Raw genomic sequence first — 24,988 nt, forward strand, 5'->3', positions numbered from 1 at the left:
CTGTCATTGATGTGGGTTCAGTATTATTTCCATGTATACCTGCTCAATGAATACAACCGAGAAATTAAGGATTCTACTCAGCCACCCTTCCTGAACCCAGAAAAATATTTACCTATGCCCAAATTTCGCCTATTGTGCTGTCTCAAAGAGAAAAAGTGGCTAAGGATCACATAGAAAATTGCACATCTCAGTATGTGACAAAAAGAGAAATGGGATTAAAGGGTACTTTTCCATGTAGTGCTTTTTAAAATGTGTTTGGTGTTTAAAAAAAGGGCTCATTTTGAAACAGTTAATTTAGCTCTAGTGTAATGGATTGTCACAAGGCTTTAGTCGTAACCAGAACCAGGAAATGAAACACAGAGTGGCGAGTGAGTTGAATTTGAATGTGCTGCTGCACAGTTTATTAGCAAGCAGAAAATAAAAGGTTGTAAAGACAAACAAAACACAGAACAAGCCACTGGCAGCCAAAACAAAGACAAACAAAATGGACTATACAGCAAACACGGTGAGCTGTTATGATTATTATTATTAGCACTATTACCTCTGTCTCCAATCCCGTTCTCCATTCATGAACATACAACCCCGAGTGGGTGAAAATGCGCACCTTTGATACATCTGTACCGAGATTCGATTGCTAATCAATCATTCAATTGGAGTCTCGGTACATCTGCAGGTGAATTAATCAGTGTACTCCCATGACACACATTATACACATTTTATTTACATGTGAAGTGATGTGCAGTCCTCGTGCCTAAATACAAATTACACTTTCAACACTTGTGCTCATTACCCACATTATATCCTATGTACCAACTACAATACACCAACATTAAAACAAACATGCAACATATAACACACAAATATGCACAGGGGCGGGCACACTGCCACATATCTCCCCCCTTGTGCGCAGCACACATGGCCTCAACGGCCACTTCCCCCCTTAAAAACCCAGCAGTCCGGGTCAAAGTCTCGGGCCGGGAAGGGAGGCTTCACTGGGCCCATGGCTGAAAATGCTGTCAGCTCCCCTGCCAGTAGTGGCTCGGCTGACAGCATGGTGGTCCGCTCCCGCAGTGGAAAAGCTACTCTGTCCTGTTGCACCCCTGGCAGTGAAGAAACTGCCAGGGGCAATGCTGTCAGCAGACTTATTCAACCTGGGCAGTCCTGGAAGCGGAAAGGCTGCTGGGGTTGGTAGTATCTGGACCTCCCCCCTCTTCACAGCCAGAGGCTCCCTAGTTGACAGCGGAAAGGCTGTCAGGTTACCGACTGGCAGCAGAGCCATTAATGGCTTCCGGGCTAGTTCCTTCAGCCCCAGCACATCCCCAGAGCTGGCGGCGACACCTGGCAAAACAATTCCGGTGATCCCAGGCAATGCAAGGTAGGCATCCTCAGGCGAAGCAAGGCAGACATCCTTGGGCAAAGCGAGGCAGGCATCCTTGGGCGAAACGAGACAGGCATCCTTGGGCGAAGTGAGGCAGGCATCCTTGGGCAAAACGAGGCAGGCATCCTTGGGCAAAACGAGGCAGGCATCCTTGGACGAAGTGAGGCATCCTTGGGCGAAGTGAGGCAGGCATCTCTGTGTGATGACGTGAAGGCATCCTTGGGTGGTGTCGTGCAGACATCCCCGAGCGACGACGTGAAGGTATACTTGGGAGTTGCCGTGCAGGCATCCTTGGGCGGTGTCTTGTAAGAGTCAGAACAAGCTGGGATGTGGATTTTGGCCCTCTTTGCGGCCACTGTGGCCTGGGGTTTTTTCCCCATGCTTCCCTCAGCAGCCTATGCAGGGGTTGCTGAGGATCACCAGCATCACGTCTTGGTTCTTCCTCCAGTGGTAGAGGGGAAAGCTGCAGGCGGTCTCCCTCTTGTGGTGGAGGTGGGATTGGCAAGCAATCCTACCACGTTGGTGGAGGCGGAACCAACAGGTATTCACCCTCTGCCTATGAAGGTGGTGGAGGCAGAGTCAGCTCCTGCTGCTCTGCTCCTGCCGGTGGAAGTGGTGGAGACAGAGGCCGCTCCTGCTGCTCTGCTCCTGGCGGTGGGAGCAGGGTATAGTCTCCTGTCGACAGAGGTGGGAGCAGCGTGTAGTCTCCTGGCGACGAAGGCTCTCCCTCACTTGCAGGGGACTGGTGCGGCTCTCCCTCACTTGCAAGGGACTGGTGCGGCTCTCCCTCACTTGCATGGGACTGGTGCGGCTCCCCCTCACTTGCAGGGGACTGGTGCGGCTCCCCCTCACTTGCAGAGGACTGGTGCAGCTCTTCCTCACTTGCAGGTGACTGGGGCGGCTCCCCCTCACTTGCAGGGGACTGGTGCAGCTATTCCTCACTTGCAGGGGACTGGTGCAGCTCTCATCACTTGCAGGGGATTGGTGCGGCTATCCCTCGCTTGCAGGGGACTGGTGCAGCTATTCCTCGCTTGCAGGGGACTGGTGCAGCTCTCCCTCACTTACATGGGAGTGGGGCAGCTTTCCCTTACTTGCAGGGTTAGGTGATGGAGGCAGAGGCAGCTGCATTCTTCCTCTACTGGTGGAGATGGGGACAGCAGGCATTGTTCCTCTGCTGGTGGATACTTGGGCTGTGGACGCACCGACTCCTCCCTCTCGGGCTGTGGACGTTCAGGCTCCTTCCACACAGGTGCAGGACATTGGGCTCCTCACTCAGGCTGTGGAGGTGAAACCAGCAAGGCATTCTTCCTCTGCTGGTGGATATGGGAACAGGTGCCTCCCGGGCTTTGGATTCCCGAGGTCCCCCAGTCTGGGAACTGGACTCTCGCGGTCCCCCTGTCTGGCACTAGTTCCTCCTTCTCCTCATAATGGCAGAAGGGACAGTTGATGAACAGATGGTCTTGGTCACAGAGGTGGCACCCCGGTGATGGCTGGTTATATCGCAGAGGATGTCTGGCCATTAGGCGACACTCCTCCCTGTCTTTCACCTCTTTATCCTCCTTCCATCCCATTTTATTGATTGATTTTTTTTTTTCAAAAAAAAAAAAAAAAAACACTTTCCAAAAAAAACAAAACAAAAAAAACAACACTTTTCCCTGGTCTGACTCTTTGGGGCCCTGTTATCTCACTTCTCTGACACCATATGTCACAAGGCTATAGTGGTAACATCAAACCCAGGAAATGAAACACAGAGTGGTCAGTGAGTTGAATTTGAATGCACTGAGTGATGTGCAATCCTCGTGCCTAAATACAAATTACACTTTCAACACTTGTGCTCATTACCCACATTAGATCCCCTGTACCAACTACAATACACCAACATTAACACAAACATGCAACATATAACACACAGATATGCACAAGGGCAGGCACACTGCCACACGGATATACTGTATGGAAATTGGTAGATTAGGTGGCAAGGGGTGCTGTATCCAAGATTGCTGTGATTTGCTATGTAGCCTGTAAGCTTTTGGTTTTGGAGCAAGAGGGAAGTTACTGTGTACTGTGCCTCAGCATATTCTTACATGTGTCACAAAAGTCAATGAAATGTTAAGCCACATCGAATACAAAAGGTTTGACCAGCAAAGGCATTTATTGTATAAAACTAGTTTTATTTATAACATTTTAGATTACATAAAAACATTTTAATACTGTTTTGTTCAAGAAAGCTTAGGCACTCCAGTCTTTTAGCAGTGTTTTTTTTTTTACATTACACTTTTTCTTAAAATATGTGAAAACATACATAATTCCTACAACAGATGCCAGTTACTAATTTTATCTTCAGTTTATTTTCACAGAATTAAAATATAAATGTGCACTTCTGTATTTCCAATTTCTTATTTTTCTTATTTTTTTATGTAAAAAGTAAATCTGATACAAACAACATTAATGCATTTCTAGGCACTTGGAATATTAATCATATACAAAATATTGTGCATATACTTTGTTTTTTTCACATAATATATTACATTTATTTTAAAAAAAGAACACGTTGCTATATAAATATGTGCCAGATTATGAATCTTCGCCAAGCATACATTAAGTCATATACTACAAAGCTGCAATTCTATTTATAATAATAATAATAATAATAATAATAATAATAATAATAATAATAAATAATAATAATAAATAATAATAATAATAATAATAATAATTATTATTATTATTATTATTTTTACAGAAAATGAATGGATAAATTCAGTGATTTCTACTCCTTAATGCTTCTAGATCTCCAGATTCAGTCAAGAGCAAACCTGGGAGGATGTTATGTATTTTAGTGTAAGATTTTCCTGGAAAACACCAGTTCTGAATTTTGTAATACAAGCATGTCAAGTAGTTTCTAACAAATAAAATGTATGAAAAAAATAGTGCTCTGCTGCTGTGAGGTATGCACAGCTTATTTTGCTGATGGAAATAAAAAAAGACATTTATAGTAAAAAACACACTGTCATTCTTCTTTACAGTCTTTAGCCCTTTTGAGCTTGGTATCGGAAGACTTGTACAGATCCATCTGCATGCACACAGCCTGAATTTACTTCATAAGACATCAGGGGGTAAGTGTACTTAGATGGGCCAGTCGCAGCGCAAACATTCCGCAATTTACATTTTTGTTGCGACACATTTTGTTGTATGTACTAAGAGAAAATATGTTAAAGATGGAAGCTGTGATATACTAATTTAAATATTTGTTGCGTCTTCTAAGCAAGAACTCTAGCATACATTGCGGGGGTCACGCGACATTGCTCAAATAAATATCTGGAGTTCAGTTGTGGTTTGCTGCAGCAGACAGTATAACGTCTATACATGCAAGGGTGCAAGAATCTAAAAAACATTGTTTTTGTTTGATGTAAACGTCATCTGTACAACACATTCTGTTTCTTCTTCATTTTACCTATTTTAATACTTTTATATAATGAAAGGCCCCCACCTTCACTCCCAAAAAGCTTTTCAGAATCATACAGTAGCCCTTCACTAAACCAGAATTGTTTGTTAAGGAGGTGTTGGGCTTAAAAAAATACAATAAAATCGCAAACACATTCATTTATAGTGCTCAACGCATTTTAAATTTAAACCATTGCGCTGAAATAACACAATACATGTGTTTTGGGTAGGCTGCACGTTACATTATTTAAAAATATTAATCTGTACAGTAGGCTTATACAGTATACAGTACAGTAATAAAATCAAATGAATACTTAGCGCACTTTCTTTTTACTTTAGCATACCGGTAACACAGAATAAATCATGGTCCTATACAGATTCTCAGAATGAGCTGGAAGGGGATAGTGGCACCTGTGTGCAGTCTATTGCTGTCTAAACCAGATTTGCACTATGTCCACCCCCTTTTTGAGAATTTATGCAGGAACACCCACAAATACACCTTCATCTAAGCTTGAACCGCAAAAGTAAAACATTTCACCCAAGACTTCCGACTCGTTTGCAATTATTGAGACCGGCGCAACACTTCAGTACACCTACTCCCAAGTGGCAAGAGTTCATCATCCTTTGCAAAGTCTTTCACAAGACTACAGTGAGCAGGCTACACAGCAGGGCCCTCTGATTATTCTGTGCCTTCTACACCGGAGGCGCGCTGTAGCGAATGACAGGGCTGTACTTCACAGGCTGCACACAGCCGGATTTAACAGCTTCCTGCTTGTGTAAGAGTTCTGTTTCCTCATTAGTCTACATGGCTGTGTCGGTGTCGTCAGAGTGGTATCCTGACTGGTAGCCACTCGTCTGGTTGGAGGTTTCTGATGCCACTGATTCTTTGCTCTTGCAGGGAACCATGGGGCTGTGGAAGGAACAGAATTTCGGGAATTAAGGTTGGTCATGGAATTGTCATGGTATATTTATTTCTATCCTCTCTTAACACAAATCTATGTACATAAACAAACTGTTAGTTTATAGGAGTATTATTATAATGTTATATATCACCTATATGATTCCACTTAACATTTTTTTAGTTATTTCCATTTCATCTCTAACAACTAATTATACAGTAGTCAGTACAGTATAAATACAATTCTGAAGTGAAACATTAATGAACAAAGTCATATAAAAAACGTCAAGCAGTTACTTCATGTGGTGCCTTCATCATGAGCTATACATATAACTGAAACTTTAGTCTGAAGTAATTTATGTATGACAGTTTGCATAATAAATAGTATCTTTTGAATAACTGCATGGATAACCTTGACTCATAGGACAAAAATCTGTTTGGAAATCTGCACTCACCCAAAGGTCAGCAATTGATTCTGCCGGCTATCCAGAGTTTTCAGTTCCTCAGATGAAAGAATCATTCCACTGTCTGTCTGATTGTCCTGTTGACATAACAACCTTTTAACTACAATCTTGATGTATGTCTCTCTGTAGTGTGCACAATACATGTGTGACAGGGCAGAGGCCCTGCACAGGGGCTGTGTTGAGTTGGCAGGGAAGGAGTTAATCTCTCCCTGCCAACTCCATGTGAGAATGTGGCTGGAAGTGAATAATGGAATAATTGATGATTAATTAAGCTCTAGCCACAGCTGTATATAAGGAGGCAGAAATGCTTTGTTAGAGAGGGAGGTTGGGTGTATAACATGGGTGCTGGTTTTGTGATTTGTGGTTCAACTGTAACTTAGTAGTGAAGGTGAATGCCCAGTTTACAAGTGTGGTTTTGTTTAAAACATTTTGTTTTGTCCCTTGTGCTTATTTCTTTGTTTTATGATAAACAGCACAGTTAAACTGCTGTTTTTGTCTCTGGGTATGCTTCTGGATATTGGCCCTGACGCTATCCTTTCACAACTTGGTAGAAGAAGATCCCCTGCTGAGGTCTTGGCCTACCACGGACACGGACCTGAGCATCTAACCCTACACCCCCCCCCCCCCCCCCCCCCCCCCGAATCCAAAAATTAGCCTACAGATGGCAGCTGAACCCAACACTTGCAGCTTTTGATTAAGACCAAGCACAATCTCTCAAAAATGGAAAGAAAAACTTACAGTTGCTGTTTGTTCCACAGGAACATCCTCAAAGGTTTTCACACTCACGGGTCGGCTAGTCCTTTTACCCCCGTGTTCATACCTGCTACAGAAACAACAAAGGGTAGTGTTGTTTTTCAGCCTGAAAAAATACTTCCCTGTCAGCATTTTATTTTGTCAAATATTAATAAAAAATGCCTCTTCACATGCAGAAATATCATTGCTAGTAAAGCCACCTAGAATAACAGGGAGCTAAATCATATTTTCCGATATTAAGCAAACAAAACGAGTCACTTGATATGAGCTCTCTAGAGCACTAAGTAAGCTTTTTTGAAAATGTGTTGCACAGTTGAGTGACCACTGTTATTCTAGAAAACATTCAACCTTATTATTTTTATCAGCAAATAAATACACTTGATGTAATTTAATCAATTTATTTTCTCAAGCAATTGTTTGTTTTTATAACAATGTTTTGGGGTTTTTTTAAGCTGAATATGTAATATGTTTATTCTGCATCGGGGGGCAGTATTTGTTCGTTATATTTTTTATAGCAATTTTGATCCTCTCACTTAAACACACAAATCCAAACTGCCTTTTTTCCCATCTTTGTTCAGTGCTATTCACACTGTGTAAGCTTGACATGCTTGTAAGCTGATGTACATACCTAAACCCTGGAGCATTGTCATAGTGGAATTTTGGGTCACAACATTCTTCCTCTGCAATGCAGGAAGCAGGTGATGTCGGGAGCGAAAGACCAGAATCTTCCTCTATGTTCTGTGGCGTGGTCAGATTAATATAGTCTTTCCCGTCCTATAATATACCCAAAGACGTCAATCGTGTTTGCAAATAAACTGTGCTAAAAGGGCAACTTATAAATAAAATAAAAAGGTTTAAATAAAAAAAAGTAATGAGACTTACATTGATCTAAGTTAGTATTTGTGGTATAGCTGTCAAATATCAGAATATTCACACATTTTTCACATGTATTTGGATACAAAAATCTGATGTTCGTATTCGTTACAAATGACAAAAATACCATGCACTGTTTACCACCTCACCAAAATTTGTGTGATAGTTTAAAACAATGGCGAATGAAAAAGAGCTCCATGTGATATGTGAGATTAATATATAAAAAAACACAGCAGCACTTTATACCACAGAATATGTGGTAAGTGGCATGGTTGTGGCTCCCATTTGCTCCATAATGCCATTCCACTAGCACTTTCATTCTTAATATAAGGCTAAACACAAATAGCCCAGTCTCGTAACTATGGCTCCTGACTATATTGTTATAAAGGGGAGCACTATACTTCCACAAGAGACTAAAATGCTTGGGTACTATTTTGAGGCCCCCATATATTAATAATACCACCCTGAAATTTACAATCCAGTTCTATTGCAGATTAGAAAACGATTGAGTACAATCAGCCAATCAGCTTCCAGTTCTAGCTGGCTCTAACAGATGTCCTGATTATATAAAACCCTAAAACAAATTATAAAATTAATAAAAAAAAAAAATCGATGTACTAAATAAAAAGTAATTGTTTTTCTCTTTATATGTATGTTATCCTTGTTCTTTATTTTAAAAAATGTTCCTAGAACATGTTGACTCAGCGGAAAGGTACCCGACGAATCAGTAAAAGTTCAAGGTAAATCTAGGTTTTAAGGTGTTTTTTTTTTTGTTTTTTTTTTTTTAATAAAGAAAACAATGGTACAAAAAAAAAATTTAATAGCAATAGTGCCGTCTCGATGATGGCTCAACCGTTTGATAGTAGACCTTGACTTTCGTTAGCGCCCTCGCCTTTGGCTCGGGAAACATAACTCCCGTCATGGTCAATTACACCGTGTAACAATTTTTTTTTTTTTTGGTTCCTGGGTAGCAAGTGTTATTTCCTAATTGCTTATGCCTCAAAAGTATAGAAAATTGCTATTATTCCCCACAAACTTTGCTTTTGTGACTAGAACAGTGATATTTTGAAATTTACCTATTTTCCAGAACATTCCAGATAGATTCAGTGCTGAGTAAACTTGGAGTAACTTCTAGAACTAGAACTTTCCAGTAATATAAATAGTAGTATAAATACAGGGGCCTTAAGCCCACCAGTTCACTTTAGTTCCAGCTGCCTAAGTGGATACATATCTGCATTTTTCTGAGATGGCATCAAGAGGCTGCAATGGTAGCATTCCTGATGGGTCTCCAAGGCGGTTTTACCAAGTTTCCCTACTATCTTTGCCTTTGGGACAGCAGGGACACCAAGGCGCACTACCACAGGCAGGACTGGCCACAGTGGACCGAGTTCTCTGTGGGGAGGAACAACGTCAAGTGGGAGCCACTGGTGGACCCCCGGAAGGTGCTGATGCTACCACTGCACATCAAATTGGGCCTTACGAAACAATTTGTCAGAGCTCTAGATAAGGAGTCGGCAGTCTTCAAGTACCTTCAAGACTTAGCTCAAGACTTAGACTTAGACTTAGACTTACCTTCCCTAAGCTGTCTGAGGCAAAGGTCAAAGCCGGTGTCTTCGTCGGACCACAGATAAAGAAGATCCTGGAGTGCAATGAATTCCCCAAGAAGCTCACTAGTAAGGAGAAAGCGGCTTGGAACAGCTTTGTCACAGTGGTTCGGGGCTTCCTGGGCAATCACAAGGCCGAAAACTATGTGGAGCTGGTTAAGACTCTGGTGAAGAACTACGGCACAATGGGCTGTAGGATGTCCCTCAAAGTCCATATCCTTGATGCTCATCTTGATAAATTCAAGGAGAACATGGGAGCGTACTCGGAGGAGCAAGGCGAGCGCTTCCACCAGGATATACTGGACTTTGAACGCTGCTACCAAGAACAGTATAACGAGAACATGATGGGAGACTACATTTGGGGGCTGATTCGTGAAAGTGATTTACAGTATAATCGTAAATCTTGAAAAACTACTCACTTCTAAATCTTTTGTAGTCATTTTTGTATTACTTTAGTATAAATACATGTTAATTTGGATTCATATGTTGTTTTTTTCTGACTTTATGTGAACGAAAAGACACAAATTCGCCCATTTTCTCATTGGAAATAGGTACATTTCAAAATATCACTGTCCTGGTCACAAAAGCAAAGTTTGTGGGGAATAATAGCCATTTTCCATACTTTTGAGGCATAAGCAATTAGGAAATAACACTTACTACCCAGGAACAAAAATTGTGTTACATAGTGTTATTACATGGTAGAGCCATCATCGATGGGCACTATCGCTTAAATAAAAACTCAAAAGTAGACATTAATCTGACATCATACAGCACTACTTAATGGATATAGCAAAATTAGTCAAATAATGATGGCACATAACTAAAAGGGAATGTACAATAAATTTATGTTACAATAATCATGATGTAGCTGTTACCTGTTGAGCGTTTGCTTGAAGCAAGTTTCCTAAATGTTCCACTAACTCAGTGAAAGTGGGTCTGTCCTTAGGGTCCCCAAGCCAACAGTCCAGCATGGTCTGGTATCTGAAAAATGGAATAAGACAGCATACTTAGTCTATAACAGGCACACATGTGTAAGAATATATATATATATATATATATATATATATATATATATTATATATATATATATATATATATATATATATATAATAATTGTAGTTTCAAGATAGCTACTTTATACTTACATTTCAGGGGTGGCATATTCAGGTGCCCTCATTCTTGTGCCTTCTTTTAATCTCCTACAAAATGCCTCATCAATTCCTACTCCAGGATAAGGTGATGCACCTGTTGGAATAACATTAAAGTACAGGTAAGCTACTGATAAACTTAGGGTAGGTAAGGAAAAGATTACTGAGTCTTACAGTGAAAATAATTGTTTACCTAAAGAGAAGATTTCCCAAAGTAACACACCAAAAGACCAGACATCGCTTTGTGTTGTATAAACTCTGTCAAAAATAGTTTCTGGAGCCATCCATTTCAAAGGAAGCCGAGCCTGTTAAAATAATGCGAAAAATAACCTTAAAAACAACAACAACAAAAGTTTCAGTCCCCACATGTTGCTACAACTGTTTAAAAAACATACCTGTAATTTTTCTTTTCATTGTTAACATCCTGACAACTTTTTACACTTATAACTTTAAAGTCTGTTCAAAGCTAATTTCACAATGTCCACCGTAGTACACTGGAATTTGTGATCTATCCTCTAAATCACTGCAGGAATAGCAATTAAAAAAAAAAAAAAAAAAAAAAAAAAAACAGAAAAAAAAAAAAAAGTGCTCTGGCTTTTCTGTTCCGTACCACATTATGGATTGTTATTGCTGTGTTACCTGTTTGACAATGTGGGCAATAATCCTTACACTGTCAGTGCACTAGAGCAGACATTTTGAAAAGAGCTTTGAAACAGAGTTTAAAGTTATATGTGTAAAAAGTTGTCAAGATGTTAACAATGAAAAGAAAAAATTACAGGTATGTTATTTAAACAGTTGTAGCAACAAATGGGGACGTGAAATGCTATATTTTTCGGAACTCCTCTACTTACTCTTTAACTAGTTTCTTTGAATTGTTAAAAATATATTTTTACATATAACTTTAACAATCCTTACAATGGTTGATCAGAATTGAGCACCCATTAATGTAAAGGATGTTTATAAATTCCTACAAATAAACAACATGTTACCTATGAGACTATATCAAACTCTTCATCTAATGAATTTGGGGATTTTATCTTTTACTTACATCTCCTTTGCGGACATAATCAGGGTCTTTGTAGACATCCCGGGCCAGTCCAAAGTCACAAATCTTCACCACATTGTTTTCTGACAGGAGTATATTGCGAGCCGCAAGGTCCCTGTGGATACACTGCAAACAGAAGAAAACATGTGCATGAAATTCCCGGCTCATATCTAAAGACAAACTATCTAGTACTGATGGAAAAAAGATAAATCTGTACACTCGGTCAGAGGTGGGGGTCCCACTCCCAAATAGAGATACAACATCAACAGCACTGTTAGTTCCTAAGTGCTCTGGGGAGCTTTCTGTTTACACTGAAACACAAAGCCTCCTCAAATGCAAACACGTGCATGTTTATCAAGTAAACAACCTCAAACTGAAAGAGGGAGGCTCAAAACAATGCCATTAATCATGGAAGTCTATAACTTCATTCAGCTCAATTTGGATATTACAGACAGGCAGATAGACTAGTTACACATATCCAGACTAGTTTTCTATAGAAACAGCATTTTCTTGTTCAGCAAAATGTATTGGCAGTTTTCACAGTTTAAACAATTGTTTATTTTATTCATTTATTTTACTAAATTCTGCAACACACTGAAAAGAGTATAAAGTAATATGGAGTACCTTGCGTGATGCCAGGAACTCCATTCCCCTGGCTACCTGGAAACTGTAGCAAACCAGGTCCTGCATTGTCAGGGGAGTCTTGCAGAGGCTTTCCGCTCCTATCAAAGAGAGGGCAGAGTCACTCCTAATATCAGGAAACACACCGAAACACTGGGATTTCCCTGGCTCAGTTGACTCTAAAAATAATTGGGGACTTTTATCATACATACTTTTATTTATTTATTTGTTTATGTAGTACTAATATTATTAAAATCCATAGAGAGTAGATCATCAAGAAGATGGTTCTGCCAACATACCCCACAAGAACATTGTGACAAAATAAAGTATCTGAAAACGCTGGTGCTTGACTGTAGGCAGAAATAATGTAATGGCATTTTCTCATACTTCACATATAAACGGTAAATACCAAAGCCGCACTTCATTACCAGATGTATTTATGATATTGTATTCTATAATTACTTTTTATTTGTATGAAATTCCTATTTACAAGCTTTTTTTACATCTAAAATATATTCATGAATACCAAACATTATGTAAGGCTACCTTTTGGGTTAAGATTTTCCATAATGTGGAGCTGCATATCCTACACTTTCACTTCTGATTTTTACATTAGTGGTGCACAATGATGTAATGCGATATTTAAAAGTGAGGGGTCGCTATTATCTAAAGGTTTCTTATGGATATTGTATTCTTTGCTTATTTTGTATGTGTTATACTTATATCGCCACATATTAATATGAACAAAACAGTTCAGTATTCTGCACGTGAAGTACAGAAGCTGCGCTCCCCCATGACCCTCCAGCACTATACTCCTGGTGGTGCAGAGAGAGGTATGTGCTCGCTCGCTCGCTCGCTCGCTCGCTCTCTCTCTCTCTCTCTCTCTCTCTCTCTCTCTCTCTCTCTCTCTCTCTCTCTTTCTCTCTTACATTTTTCACTCTGACATTCATATCTATGTACAGCTTTCTACATTTGAGTCAAAGTTAAAATCCCAAACTTAAAGGTCAAAGTAACAAAACTGGCCCTACCCTCTTCTTCTTCTTCCAGGTCACTGAGCGATCTGTCCTCTGTAAATCCTAAGCTGCCAGAGCTCTGGCTGCTTGCAATAGTATCCAAGCGATGTGTCATTTCAACACTCAACTCGTTCATACTGGTTTTTGCTTGCTTCAATTTGAGGGCTTTGCTCTGTTGCTGAACAATAAAAATTCCTGTTTATTTCTGTTTTATCTCTATATTTAAAACAAACGTTAATGAAAGTGTGATTTCTCAGATCTTGCCCTAAAATACTCCATAATATCTGTAATATCCAAATAAGCATTAATGCCTAAATATAAAGGTCATTTCTCCCTTTCACTAGAGCAAGTACAAAAAAACTGGTACATTTCATTCATGCAAAAAAGTCCAAACACATTTTTACAAAAAAAAAAAACAAAGGAAGCAAAGTTTCATTTTCTAATCTTGACAATGTTTTGTTTACCTTGTAGGGAGTATATTCTCCTCTTTTGCTTCTTAAGTAGTTTGATAGGTTGCCATTCTTGCAGCATTCTACGATCACCATCAAAGGACCTGGAATAAATAGAATAAAGTCATGAAATGGACACCACTACATTGCAGATTTATAATGCAATATTTGTTTATCCATTCTACATTTACAGGGTCACCCTCACAAAACAACAGAAAACTATACTGAGATGATTTTCATTTTCAAGTGTGCCTGACACTGATGGCATGAATTGTATTAAACAGTGTTGCAGTGAATTGTTATTGTAATGCTGGTTCCCACCTCCTAGTTTGGTGCATGCTCCAAGGATGTTCACAACATTGAGGTGATGCCCAATGTGAATTAGTATCTTCAGCTCTGACATCAGGGCTCTGTACTCACTTGAAGTGGCTCCCTCTGAAAAGGTGCGTAGGATAATGTTATTATAGTACACTCAGTACATCACCAACTCAATACACTAGTTCATTCTTGGAAGTCTCTCATTTACTTACCTTTCAGCATCTTTACAGCGACTGTTTTGCACGTAGTGGTTTTATCAATGCCGAAGGCTGCAGCCTCCACAACTTGACCAAACGCACCACGACCAAGGGGCTTCCCTGAGAACAAAACACAGCAATCATTAACCGCTCCAACACATCCTACACATTTATTAGACCAACCATGTGCATTTATCCCTTTAGGGCTAGGATGAAGCAACAATAATACCGTGTAACAATTATTTTTTTTTTTGTTCCTGGGTAGTAAATGTTATTTCCTAATTGCTTGTGCCTCAAAAGATAGAAAATGGCTATTATTCCCCACAAACTTTGCTTTTGTGACCAGGACATTGGGAAAATGGGCAAATGTGTGTCTTTTTGTTCACATAAAGTCAGAAAAAAACAACATATGAATCCAAATTAACATGTATTTATACTAAAGTAATACAAAAATGACTACAAAAGATTCAGAAGTGAGTAGTTTTTCGAGATTTACGATTATACTGTATTTACAGTTTTCCCATTGGAAATAGTGATATTTTGAAATATCACTGTCCTGGTCACAAAAGCAGAAGTTTGTGGGGAATAATAGCCATTTTCTATACTTTTGAGGCATAAGCAATTAGGAAATAACACTTACTACCCAGGAACAAAAAAATTGTGTTACATAGTGTAATCAGTAACCAAACTTTTAACAAAATGTTACTAAGTAATGTTGTCACTAACCCTAACCCTAACGAAGCCAAGTTAATTCCTAGATAATGTTATAATGTAATGTTTAAGTGCAGGATCATACAGACTTAATAACAAAAAAGAAATAAATGATCCTCTGAGCTACAACAAGCTGGGTATAGCAATGTATACATATATACTAGTACTAATTTAAATTTAGTAATGCAGTTAGACCCATATTTTCTTCATAGTTTGTTAGTAAGTTTCTTTTTGTACTATTTACTGTATATTATGTTTCTATTCAATAATCGTCCTATGAGAATGTAGAGTGTACTATATTAATGGATTACAAAAGTACATCATCGTACAATTACTGTGGCACATACTTGAAATATCCTATATAAAGGGAGTAGTTTAAGTAGTCTTACCTAGCTTAAGTCTATCTCGGGGGAATTCCCATTTGCTGGCATCATATGTCAGTCGCTCGCACTGCTCATCCATAGGTACTTCGTCAGGATCAACAATGATTGACAAGTAGCCTGTCTTTAATTCGCCTCCACTCGACTGGAAGACAATGAAAAGTCTGGTTCCATAAACTGTACATCTTAGTATGCAACAAGAAGTCACGTTCACTGTTGTTCAACAGGCTGATCATTCAACAAGCAAGAATTGACTAAAAAAATCAACCCCTAATTTTACCAGCTGTTCAAAACATGCATGCCTGAAACCACAATTATTTTAATTTAATTTTAATAAGCCAAAGAGGTTGTTCAATTAACACAGAATTACGGGATCCTTAGTAAGTCATGCAAGAGCTCAGTGGCATGAAAAGAAAAAATGTGTCTGTTGTTTTAGACACAATGAAGAGAAAAAACACAAAGGAGCTCCAGTCAGTTTAAATCTATCATGCGGAATAGCTTGCTCATGGGACAGCAACAGAACCGTTTCATTACCCTCTTTATGGTTCGGATGATGAACACTAGAAGAAGCCAGAAGAACATGGCAATCACCCCGCTGCCAATAAGGATAATGAGCACCACATTTGTCTTCTCCTCTGCACCTGTACAAAACATATCCACTTATTAATCACCTAGCTTCTAAATCTGTTTGAATCTAATCTGATAAATGCCTCAATACACTTATTTAGCCATGCATATTTCTCATGTTGCCTCATGGAGGTTAAATTTTCAGTAATCCATTCTTTAGTTCCATTTAATGAGTGCATGTTAATGGTCGACATTCTTGAACACAAGCTAATTCATCCTCACGGTTTTGTCCTGACCGGGTCATGTTTTTCAACTTTCAACTGAAAATCTTGCTTTGATTTTCCAGTTAATTGCTTCCAGTATCTATATTGTAAGCCACTGTAATTGCCATATGTGAAGATCAATGCAGTATTTGTAATAAATACAAAAGTGAAATATAAAGACAACTGAAAACATTAAAGCACTGAATGGACATGATAATTAAAATGGTAGTTGACAAAGAAGGTTTAAATGTTTAATCTATGAAACATACATTGATAGCCTTATTATTTTGTATTCCTCTGTGGCTCTGCTTGATGTAACTGAATATAATATGATTATTTTCAGAACTGGAAGAACTGATAGAAAGTACAGTACCTTCAACTATGAGATAGGCCTGTGTCATGTGACATCCCTGGTTATTACAGGCCATGCAGATGTATAGGCCTCTGTCTTCCTTCTTGACTCGCTGGATTGTCAGAGTTCTGTTCTGTTGTGTAAGAACAATGCCTGGGAAGAAAGATACACAGAATAATTCACACTTCATCTAAATATGTATGTCTCCAAATAAAAACATTCTGCCACTGATATTCATGCACTGGCTGACACAGATGAATATGAATTTCAATTCTTACCAGAGTCCTCTATCAGTGTCTTGTTATTTTTCATCCATGTGATATTTGGTGTCGGTGTCCCACTCACGTTGCAGGTCAGTGCAATTGTTTCACTGATATTCACACTCTGGTCAGTTAAATTTGTCACAACTGCTGGGGCCTGTAGATCTGAAAGAAATCAGCTCACTGTATTGTAATGCATACTGAAGCATTAACACAGTACAAACTCACAGAAGTTGCACAATTATACTATGTTTTTACATAAGTTTATGACACTTCATAGAGATTGATTCGAGTGAAAAAGACAACCAATACTCCACAAAAATAATTTATTTTAACAAATTATTTCCATTATTCTTATTTTTTATTTTAGCTTTTCTCTTCACGTATTTGTTAGAAAATTAAGTCTACTCGTGATCACGACTGTAAAAATGCACTGAGATTTTGTGAGATTTTATTTGTGCTTTTTTCTTTTCTAAAAAATATGTGAAGAGAAAAGCTAAAATAAAAAATAAGAATAATGGAAATAATTTGTTAAAATAAATTATTTTTGTGAAGAATTGGTTGCCTTTTTCACTCAAATCAACATATATGGGCTTGCTGGCAACCAATACAAGCGGTCTCTATCTTCTCAACTTCGTAGAGTTTAAAATGATACAGATACAGTAAGGCTGTGTACATTCATTAACTCTAACATATTCATGGAATTCATATAAAGTTCACAAGCAACTTGTGAGCATGTTGTTGTTCCAAAATGTATGAATTGTCATGACGCAACCATGGATTCACAGAAAACCCCATTGTCATTTCACCTAAAACAACTCCCTGGTCCTTACATATGAATCATTGGCCTCGTGTACATCTCCTCACCTTTCACTGAGAGTCTCTTGATGAGGCAGTGCTGCACTCCAGTGTTTATATTCTCTGCCTGGCAGATGTACACCCCCTCTTCCTGGCTGGAGATGTTCTTGAAGCTCAGCTCTAGAGTGATGTTCTCCCCTGTCAGGTGAGAGCTGGTGGTCTCGCTCAGACTCTCCTCAGGAAGGCTGAGATGTTTGTGAAGAAATTATTGATTTGCTTTAAATTGATTATTATTACCTCCATCTCCATTCCTGTTCTCCACTCACCGAACACACAACCCTGAGTGAGTGAAAACATGCTGCTTTTATGCAGCTGTACCGAGACTCGATTGCTAATCAATCATTCAATTGGAGTCTCGGTACAAATGCACGTGAATTAATAAAGTGCAATTCCCCATGCTCACATATTATTACATTTAATCTGCACGTGAAGTGTTGTGCAATCCTCGTGCCTAAATACAACTATATATTTTAAACATTTGTGTTACACAGACACATATTATATCCCATGTACCAATTACTACACACAAACATTAACGCACCACATGCAACATACAACACAGAAATACACACAGGGGCTGGGCAACATTGCCACAGGGCCACATCAAAAAACAGGCTCAGATTTATCAAACTTAGCTGAAAGGGGTCCTGAAATGAATGAGCATGGGTACTGAATTCATTTCTCACATCAGCAGAGCAAAGCCCTTAAAAGCCTGAATTTATAGCACACTGACAAATCAGTACAAAGAACTGCCATTCCATGCTATACGATACGTCCCATATGGACAGATGTGTTAAGTTTAGTCTATCAATCGTTCAGATTTCATAAGCATAAAACCATTTTGGCAGAAAGACATGGAAGCAAAGCAGTTCATTTTTCTTTAGCATTTATTGTATGAGGTGTGTAATGACACCTCATGCTGTGTTGTTGCCCCAGGGTACTCTTTGTAAATTATATTTTGTATGCAAAGGAGAATGTACATGGCACGCCATTTAGCGACCAGAGGTCTGTTCAATAATGTCAGCATTAAAGTAGAACTGAAAAGAATGCAAACAATAATAATCTACAATATAAATTACTTTATGGGTTATATAGAATAATGTATTGGTCAAAATATATAATGTATGTTTCAAGATGGAACCACAGACAAGACGCTGTCGCATCATAAGGTGTGACTTGTGAAACACGCTGGCAAACTGACTCTGTCTACTCAGACAGTAATATGGCACCAGCAAAATATTTCTCTTGAATTCCTATAATTCAATCAAGGCTGTCTGTTTTCATTTTGTAAAATAGGAGTTAAATTAGAGTTGATTAAATACTGTAGTATACTTTTTGACATGTTAACAATGCAGAAGGGTGATGCCCACATGGTGACCTCTATAAATCCACAGACAGAACTTTTACTAAAAGGGCAAAAATGCAAGCAGGGTGTTAAACACCTGATAGCAGCGTTGCTGCCACACCAATTAATGCTACATTATGATGGTATTTGGCTTCAAGCTGGTTGAAGTTGGGTGGTGCCAAGCTTGACATTGAATGATGCAAGATGCAAAAATGCCAGAAGAACAAGGTCAGTAAATATTCAACATGTACAAACTACTATTTATAAGTTTGACTGTAGTTATCAGGAACATTCATTTTCTTGATACTTTTAGATAAAGTGGAATTGTCAAAGCAAACCTCTGCTGACAACTGTGGATTAGCAACTGGGCGATTTGTGTATAGCCCATATATAAATAAATTGTAAATGGAAATGTTTCAGCTAGATTCATTAGCTTTCCTATAAGTCATTTATGAATGCCTTGCCTTTGTATACTAACTCTCGCATTCTATAGCAAGTACACAGCTCTATATGAACTACACTGTATATTAATGCAAGGGTAACGCACTGGAAATTTATAATCACACATCTTGGCGTCCAAAGTAAGTCCAATGATTTTATTGTGCATCTCCTCTGTAATGCTACACACACTTTTAGCAGGTTTGAGTTCTCAAGGCATCCTCAGAGTTTGGAGCTGGGACTTTCAGGCTGGTAAATACATGTTTTACCTTGCCTATCAAGCAACATAAGCAACTTCAACGCCATATTTTGGAAAATGGGGTGTCATTTATCATATGTCCCCCTCCTAGATATAGTAACATTTCTTTACCTGGTTTGTAATGAAATCCCAGGTCTTATATGTGATGGCCTTAAAAAAATAGAATTACAGGTATATCCAGGAACCCTTCAGTCTCCTTCTGTAGCCGTAGTCTGATTTGTCCTATGAATCCTTTATACTGTAAGAACATGAGTTCATAATGTCTAATCCTATCCATTATGATGACAATTGTATTGCACTCTATGTATTAACTCTTATAAAAGTGTCCCATATCATAGCAAAGTATAATAAAGCATGGTGAAGCATATGTAAGCATTATAAAGCGCAGAGAAATATAGTCATTCCATATATAAACATAAAAATTAAACAAATAAATAAATAAATAAATAAAAAAAGTACCGCAACATGGTAAATGCACAGTACCGTGTGTTAAAAATTCAGTATGTCCTTTCTGTTGTAGGAATGGCTACTGGTGTTATATGTTTCTGTATCATTTCTGCCAATTGTCATATACAGGTAATTACACTCTGCATAGGTATACAGCAATTTTAAATCTGTGTCCCTTTTAGATTCGTGTATTGTTACACTCAGTTGACTTTATGCAGAATTATTACATTACACAAGTTTGCCTCTTTTGGTTATAAAATAAATTCAATGCTGTGCTTTCACACATGTGCTTAAAATTAAAACAATTACCAGATTCGTTCCTCTGGGTATGTAAATTGGACTGGGGGAAATGACAAGAACAAAGGTGAATCCAGTATGATATGCAATTACTGAAATATCCGGTACCAAGGAAACATACACATTTTAACAATGCAGTCCTTTCAAAATGTATTATCCAATAGGATTATCAAGGGAATTTGCATGGCTAAATTCCATGTTTCAGCCGTGTGCAGCGTTGGGAGCCCTTGGCCTGGCAGCAGGCTCGCCCTTGCTTTGGCCCCAGCTCAGCCGATAACCCTTTTTTTTTTCCGCTGGCCCGGAGCTGACCCTGCCTGCACCGTGCTCCACCTCGGATGTTCGCAAAACCAGATGGCAGCACCTGAGAGGACCGTGAGCGATTTCGATCACAGGCTCATGGGAAGGGGGCTCCTTCTTCAGAAGCAGCCCCCGACCTCCACTACCCATTGCTTTGGCCAGTAGGTAAAATTGCTGCAGTGCCTGGTCACAGGAGAAAAGGAGTCGCTTGGCATCCATCGTACTCACACGTGACCGAACGTTTTCCGATCCCCCCTTGTGGTCCATCACCCATTCCCGGTTCGTGCAAAAGAGGAAGTGAGTTCCGTGAACGACGACTTATCCCTCGTCAGGAGGAACGAGACTCACTTCCACAAGGGGCCTATCGCCTACTGACAGGAAATGCTCAGCGAATCCCTACCTAAGACGGGAGCATAGCCAAAGTATTAGTTGGTGGTCACTTCTCTTTCAGGGAACCTGGATTACAGTAATAACCTAATGTTGCTTTAACAGTTACAAAAGTGCTAATTTCAGTGAATATGTTGTCTGTCGTTCCAACACCATGAACACTCGCTTAACTGAAGAGTCAAATGTTTATCGTCCCAACAAATCCAACCCACAACAGGAAAGGGTCCCATAGGACATAATTAGGTGTCAAATGTACCACACGGGAGTCCTGGCTGCCCTACCGAACAAAAACACATGTCTCTTCTATTATTAATTTACCTGGCCGTTACCACGATTCTTATGGATTTGGGTTTAAAATATAAAACCCCTGAGGGGGTTCATTTGCCCAAAAGAAGCCACAGTAAGTAATTAGTTCATAACTCAATGATAGCATGAAAATTAACTGAGGAATATTTTAAACAACACGAAAGAGTCTATACATTACCATTACGTTATAGTTACCAGTTGACTTATAGTATTTCTCCAAAACATTTTGGGGGGGGTTGTTTTTAATCTACAAATCTGTCATTGATGTGGGTTCAGTATTATTTCCATGTATACCTGCTCAATGAATACAACCGAGAAATTAAGGATTCTACTCAGCCACCCTTCCTGAACCCAGAAAAATATTTACCTATGCCCAAATTTCGCCTATTGTGCTGTCTCAAAGAGAAAAAGTGGCTAAGGATCACATAGAAAATTGCACATCTCAGTATGTGACAAAAAGAGAAATAGGATTAAAGGGTACTTTTCCATGTAGTGCTTTTTAAAATGTGTTTGGTGTTTAAAAAAAGGGCTCATTTTGAAACAGTTAATTTAGCTCTAGTGTAATGGATTGTCACAAGGCTTTAGTCGTAACCAGAACCAGGAAATGAAACACAGAGTGGCGAGTGAGTTGAATTTGAATGCGCTGCTGCACAGTTTATTAGCAAGCAGAAAATAAAAGGTTGTAAAGACAAAACAAAACACAGAACCAGCCACTGTCAGCCAGAAACCCAAAGACAAAACAACATGAATACAACCGCAAACAATACGGTGAGCTCGTTATAGTATTATTAAGCACTATTACCTCTGTCTCCAATCCCGTTCTCCATTTCCACCCAAATGGAAAACATACAACCCCGAGTGGGTGAAAACATGCAACTTTTATACATCTGTACCGAGACTCGATTACTAGTCAATCATTTAATTGGAGTCTCAGTACAACTGCACGTGAATTAAATCAGTGCACTCCCATGTCCACACTCTACACATTTTTCTTTACATGTGAAGTGATTTGTGCCACCCTCATGTCTAAATATAATTATACATTTTAAACACTTGTGCTCATTACCCACATTATATCCTATGTACCAACTACAATACACCAACATTTAAAACACAACATGCAACATATAACACACAAATCTGCAAAGGGGCGGGACACTCCGCCACATATGCCCCCCCCCTTGTGCGCAGCACACAATGGCCTCACGGCCACTTCCCCCCCTTAAAAACCAGCAGTCCGGGTCAAAGTGCTCCGGGCCGGAAAGGACTGCTTTCTTCACTGGAGCCATGGCTGAAAATGCTGTCAGCTCCCCTGCCAGTAGTGACTCGGCTGACAGCATGGTGGTCCGCTCCCGCAGTGGAAAAGCTACTCTGTCCTGTTGCACCCCTGGCAGTGAAGAAACTGCCAGGGGGGCCAAAAAATTACCCCCCCCCTTTTTTTGTCAGCAGACTTATTCAACCTGGGCAGTCCTGGAAGCGGAAAGGCTGCTGGGGTTGGTAGTATCTGGACCTCCCCCCTCTTCACAGCCAGAGGCTCCCTAGTTGACAGCGGAAAGGCTGTCAGGTTACCGACTGGCAGCAGAGCCATTAATGGCTTCCGGGCTAGTTCCTTCAGCCCCAGCACATCCCCAGAGCTGGCGGCGACACCTGGCAAAACAATTCCGGTGATCCCAGGCAATGCAGCTGTGGCATCCTCATCTAAGCCAGGCAGACTCCTATGGGCAAAGGCGCTCAGCATCCCTTGGCGATAACAGACCGGCATCCGGGCGAAGTGAGCAGGGCATCCTTGGGCAAAACGAGGCACAGCAGGCATCCTTGGGCGAAGCGATCAGGCATCCTTGGACGAAGTGAGGCATCCTTGGGCGAAGTGAGGCAGGCATCTCTGTGTGATGACGTGAAGGCATCCTTGGGTGGTGTCGTGCAGACATCCCCGAGCGACGACGTGAAGGTATACTTGGGGGTTGCCGTGCAGGCATCCTTGGGCGGTGTCTTGTAAGAGTCAGAACAAGCTGGGATGTGGATTTTGGCCCTCTTTGCGGCCACTGTGGCCTGGGGTTTTTTCCCCATGCTTCCCTCAGCAACCTATGCAAGGGCTGCTAAGGACCACCAGCATCACATCCTGGTCCTTCCTCCAGTGGTAGAGGGGAAAGCTGCAGAAAGTCTCCCTCTTGTGGTGGAGGTGGGATTGGCAAGCAATCCTACCACGTTGGGGGAGGCGGAACCAACAGGTATTCCAACCCTCGCCTATAAGGTGGTGAGGCAGAAGTCAACTCCTGCTGCTCTGCTGCCTGCCGTTGAAAGTGGTGGAGACAGAGGGCCTCCCGCTCCTGCTGCTCTGCTCCTGGCGGTGGGAGCAGGGTATAGTCTCCTGTCGACAGAGGTGGGAGCAGCGTGTAGTCTCCTGGCGATGGAGGCTCTCCCTCACTTGCAGGGACTGGTGCGGCTCTCCCTCACTTGCAAGGGACGGGTGCGGCTCTCCCTCACTTGCATGGGACTGGTGCAGCTCTCCCTCACTTACATGGGACTGGTGCGGCTCTCCATCTCCCTCTGGAGACAGCAGTGGCAGCTCTCCCTCACTTGCAGGTGACTGGTATGGTCGGCTCCCCCTCACTTGCAGGGGAACTGTGTCGCTATTCCTCACTTGCAGGGTACTGGTGCAGCTCTCATCACTTGCAGGGGATTGGTTGGCGGCTAGCCCTTCCTGCTGGAACAGCCTTGTCAGCTGGCAGGGTCTACGATTCAGTGCCTACTCGCCGTATCACACAATGTGGCACGAGGGACTGCATGCGAACTCTCCACTTACAGTGGGAGTGGGGCCTTTCCCTTACTTGCCTGGTGGTTATGGATGCAGAGCAGCCAGAGGCAGCTGCATTCTTCCTCTACTGGTGGAGATGGGGACAGCAGGCATTGTTCCTCTGCTGGTGGATACTTGGGCTGTGGACGCACCGACTCCTCCCTCTCGGGCTGTGGACTTTCGGGCTCCTCCCACTCAGATGTAGGACATTTGGTCTCCTCCCACTCAGGCGTTGAGGTGAAACCGAGCAGGCATTCTTCCTCCTGCTGGTGGATATGGAACGGTGCCTCCCTGGCTTTTGGATCCCCCCGGGTCCCCCAGTCCTGGGAACTGACGTCTCGACGGTCCCCCTGTCTGCACTAGTTTCCTCCTATCTCCTCATAAGCAGCAGGGACAGTTGATGAACATGGTCTTGTCACAGAGTGTGGCACCCTGTGATGGCTGTTATATCGCTAGTATGTCGTGCCATTATCACACTCCTCCCTGTCTTTCATTTCACCTCTTTATCCCCCTCCATCTCCATTTATTGATTGATTGTTTTTGTTGCAACAAAAAAATAAAAAACACTATTCCAACAAAAAACAAAACAAAAAAAACACCTTTTCCCCTGTCTGACTCTTTGGGGGCCCTGTGATCCATCACTGTCTCTGACACGATATGTCACAGGCTATATTGGTAAACATCAAACCAGGAAATGAAAAAACAGAGTGGTCCAGTGAGTTGACTGCATGCACGTGAAGTGTTGTGCAATCCTCGGGCCTAAATACAAATTACACTTTCAACACTTATGCTCATTACCCACATTAGATCCCCTGTACCAAC

The 24,988-nt window shown here is 40.7% G+C and overlaps 1 protein-coding gene across 1 annotated transcript; it reads right to left on the reverse strand.

Annotated features, from left to right (window-relative positions):
* Positions 1 to 5,086: 5,086 nt before the first annotated feature.
* On the reverse strand, positions 5,087 to 17,785 carry LOC121298162 (vascular endothelial growth factor receptor 2-like). The gene is made up of 18 exons (XM_041225071.1): positions 17,606 to 17,785; positions 16,757 to 16,903; positions 16,500 to 16,631; positions 15,831 to 15,937; positions 15,306 to 15,441; positions 14,221 to 14,325; positions 14,012 to 14,125; positions 13,706 to 13,794; positions 13,257 to 13,419; positions 12,232 to 12,329; positions 11,611 to 11,733; positions 10,756 to 10,867; positions 10,560 to 10,659; positions 10,290 to 10,395; positions 7,566 to 7,711; positions 6,923 to 7,007; positions 6,176 to 6,261; positions 5,087 to 5,732 (listed from the first exon to the last, which is right to left on the reverse strand). The coding sequence occupies exons 2-18, from the start codon at positions 16,788 to 16,790 to the stop codon at positions 5,624 to 5,626; spliced, it is 1,845 nt and encodes a 614-aa protein (XP_041081005.1). The 5' UTR covers positions 16,791 to 16,903; positions 17,606 to 17,785; the 3' UTR covers positions 5,087 to 5,623.
* Positions 17,786 to 24,988: the final 7,203 nt, after the last annotated feature.

Source organism: Polyodon spathula, chromosome 2, assembly GCF_017654505.1.
Source record: "Polyodon spathula isolate WHYD16114869_AA chromosome 2, ASM1765450v1, whole genome shotgun sequence".
Classification (NCBI taxonomy): domain Eukaryota; kingdom Metazoa; phylum Chordata; class Actinopteri; order Acipenseriformes; family Polyodontidae; genus Polyodon; species Polyodon spathula.

Bases quoted from the DNA above. Each gene is read 5' to 3' on its own strand.
- LOC121298162 (XM_041225071.1), bottom strand. From the start codon at position 16,790: ATGAAAAATAACAAGACACTGATAGAGGACTCTG. The intron at 10,660-10,755 runs GTAAACAATTAT...TTATTCCAACAG, and splicing joins TTGGGAAATCTTCTCTTTAG to GTGCATCACCTTATCCTGGA. The intron at 6,262-6,922 runs GTAAGTTTTTCT...TTATGTCAACAG, and splicing joins CTGTGGAACAAACAGCAACT to GACAATCAGACAGACAGTGG.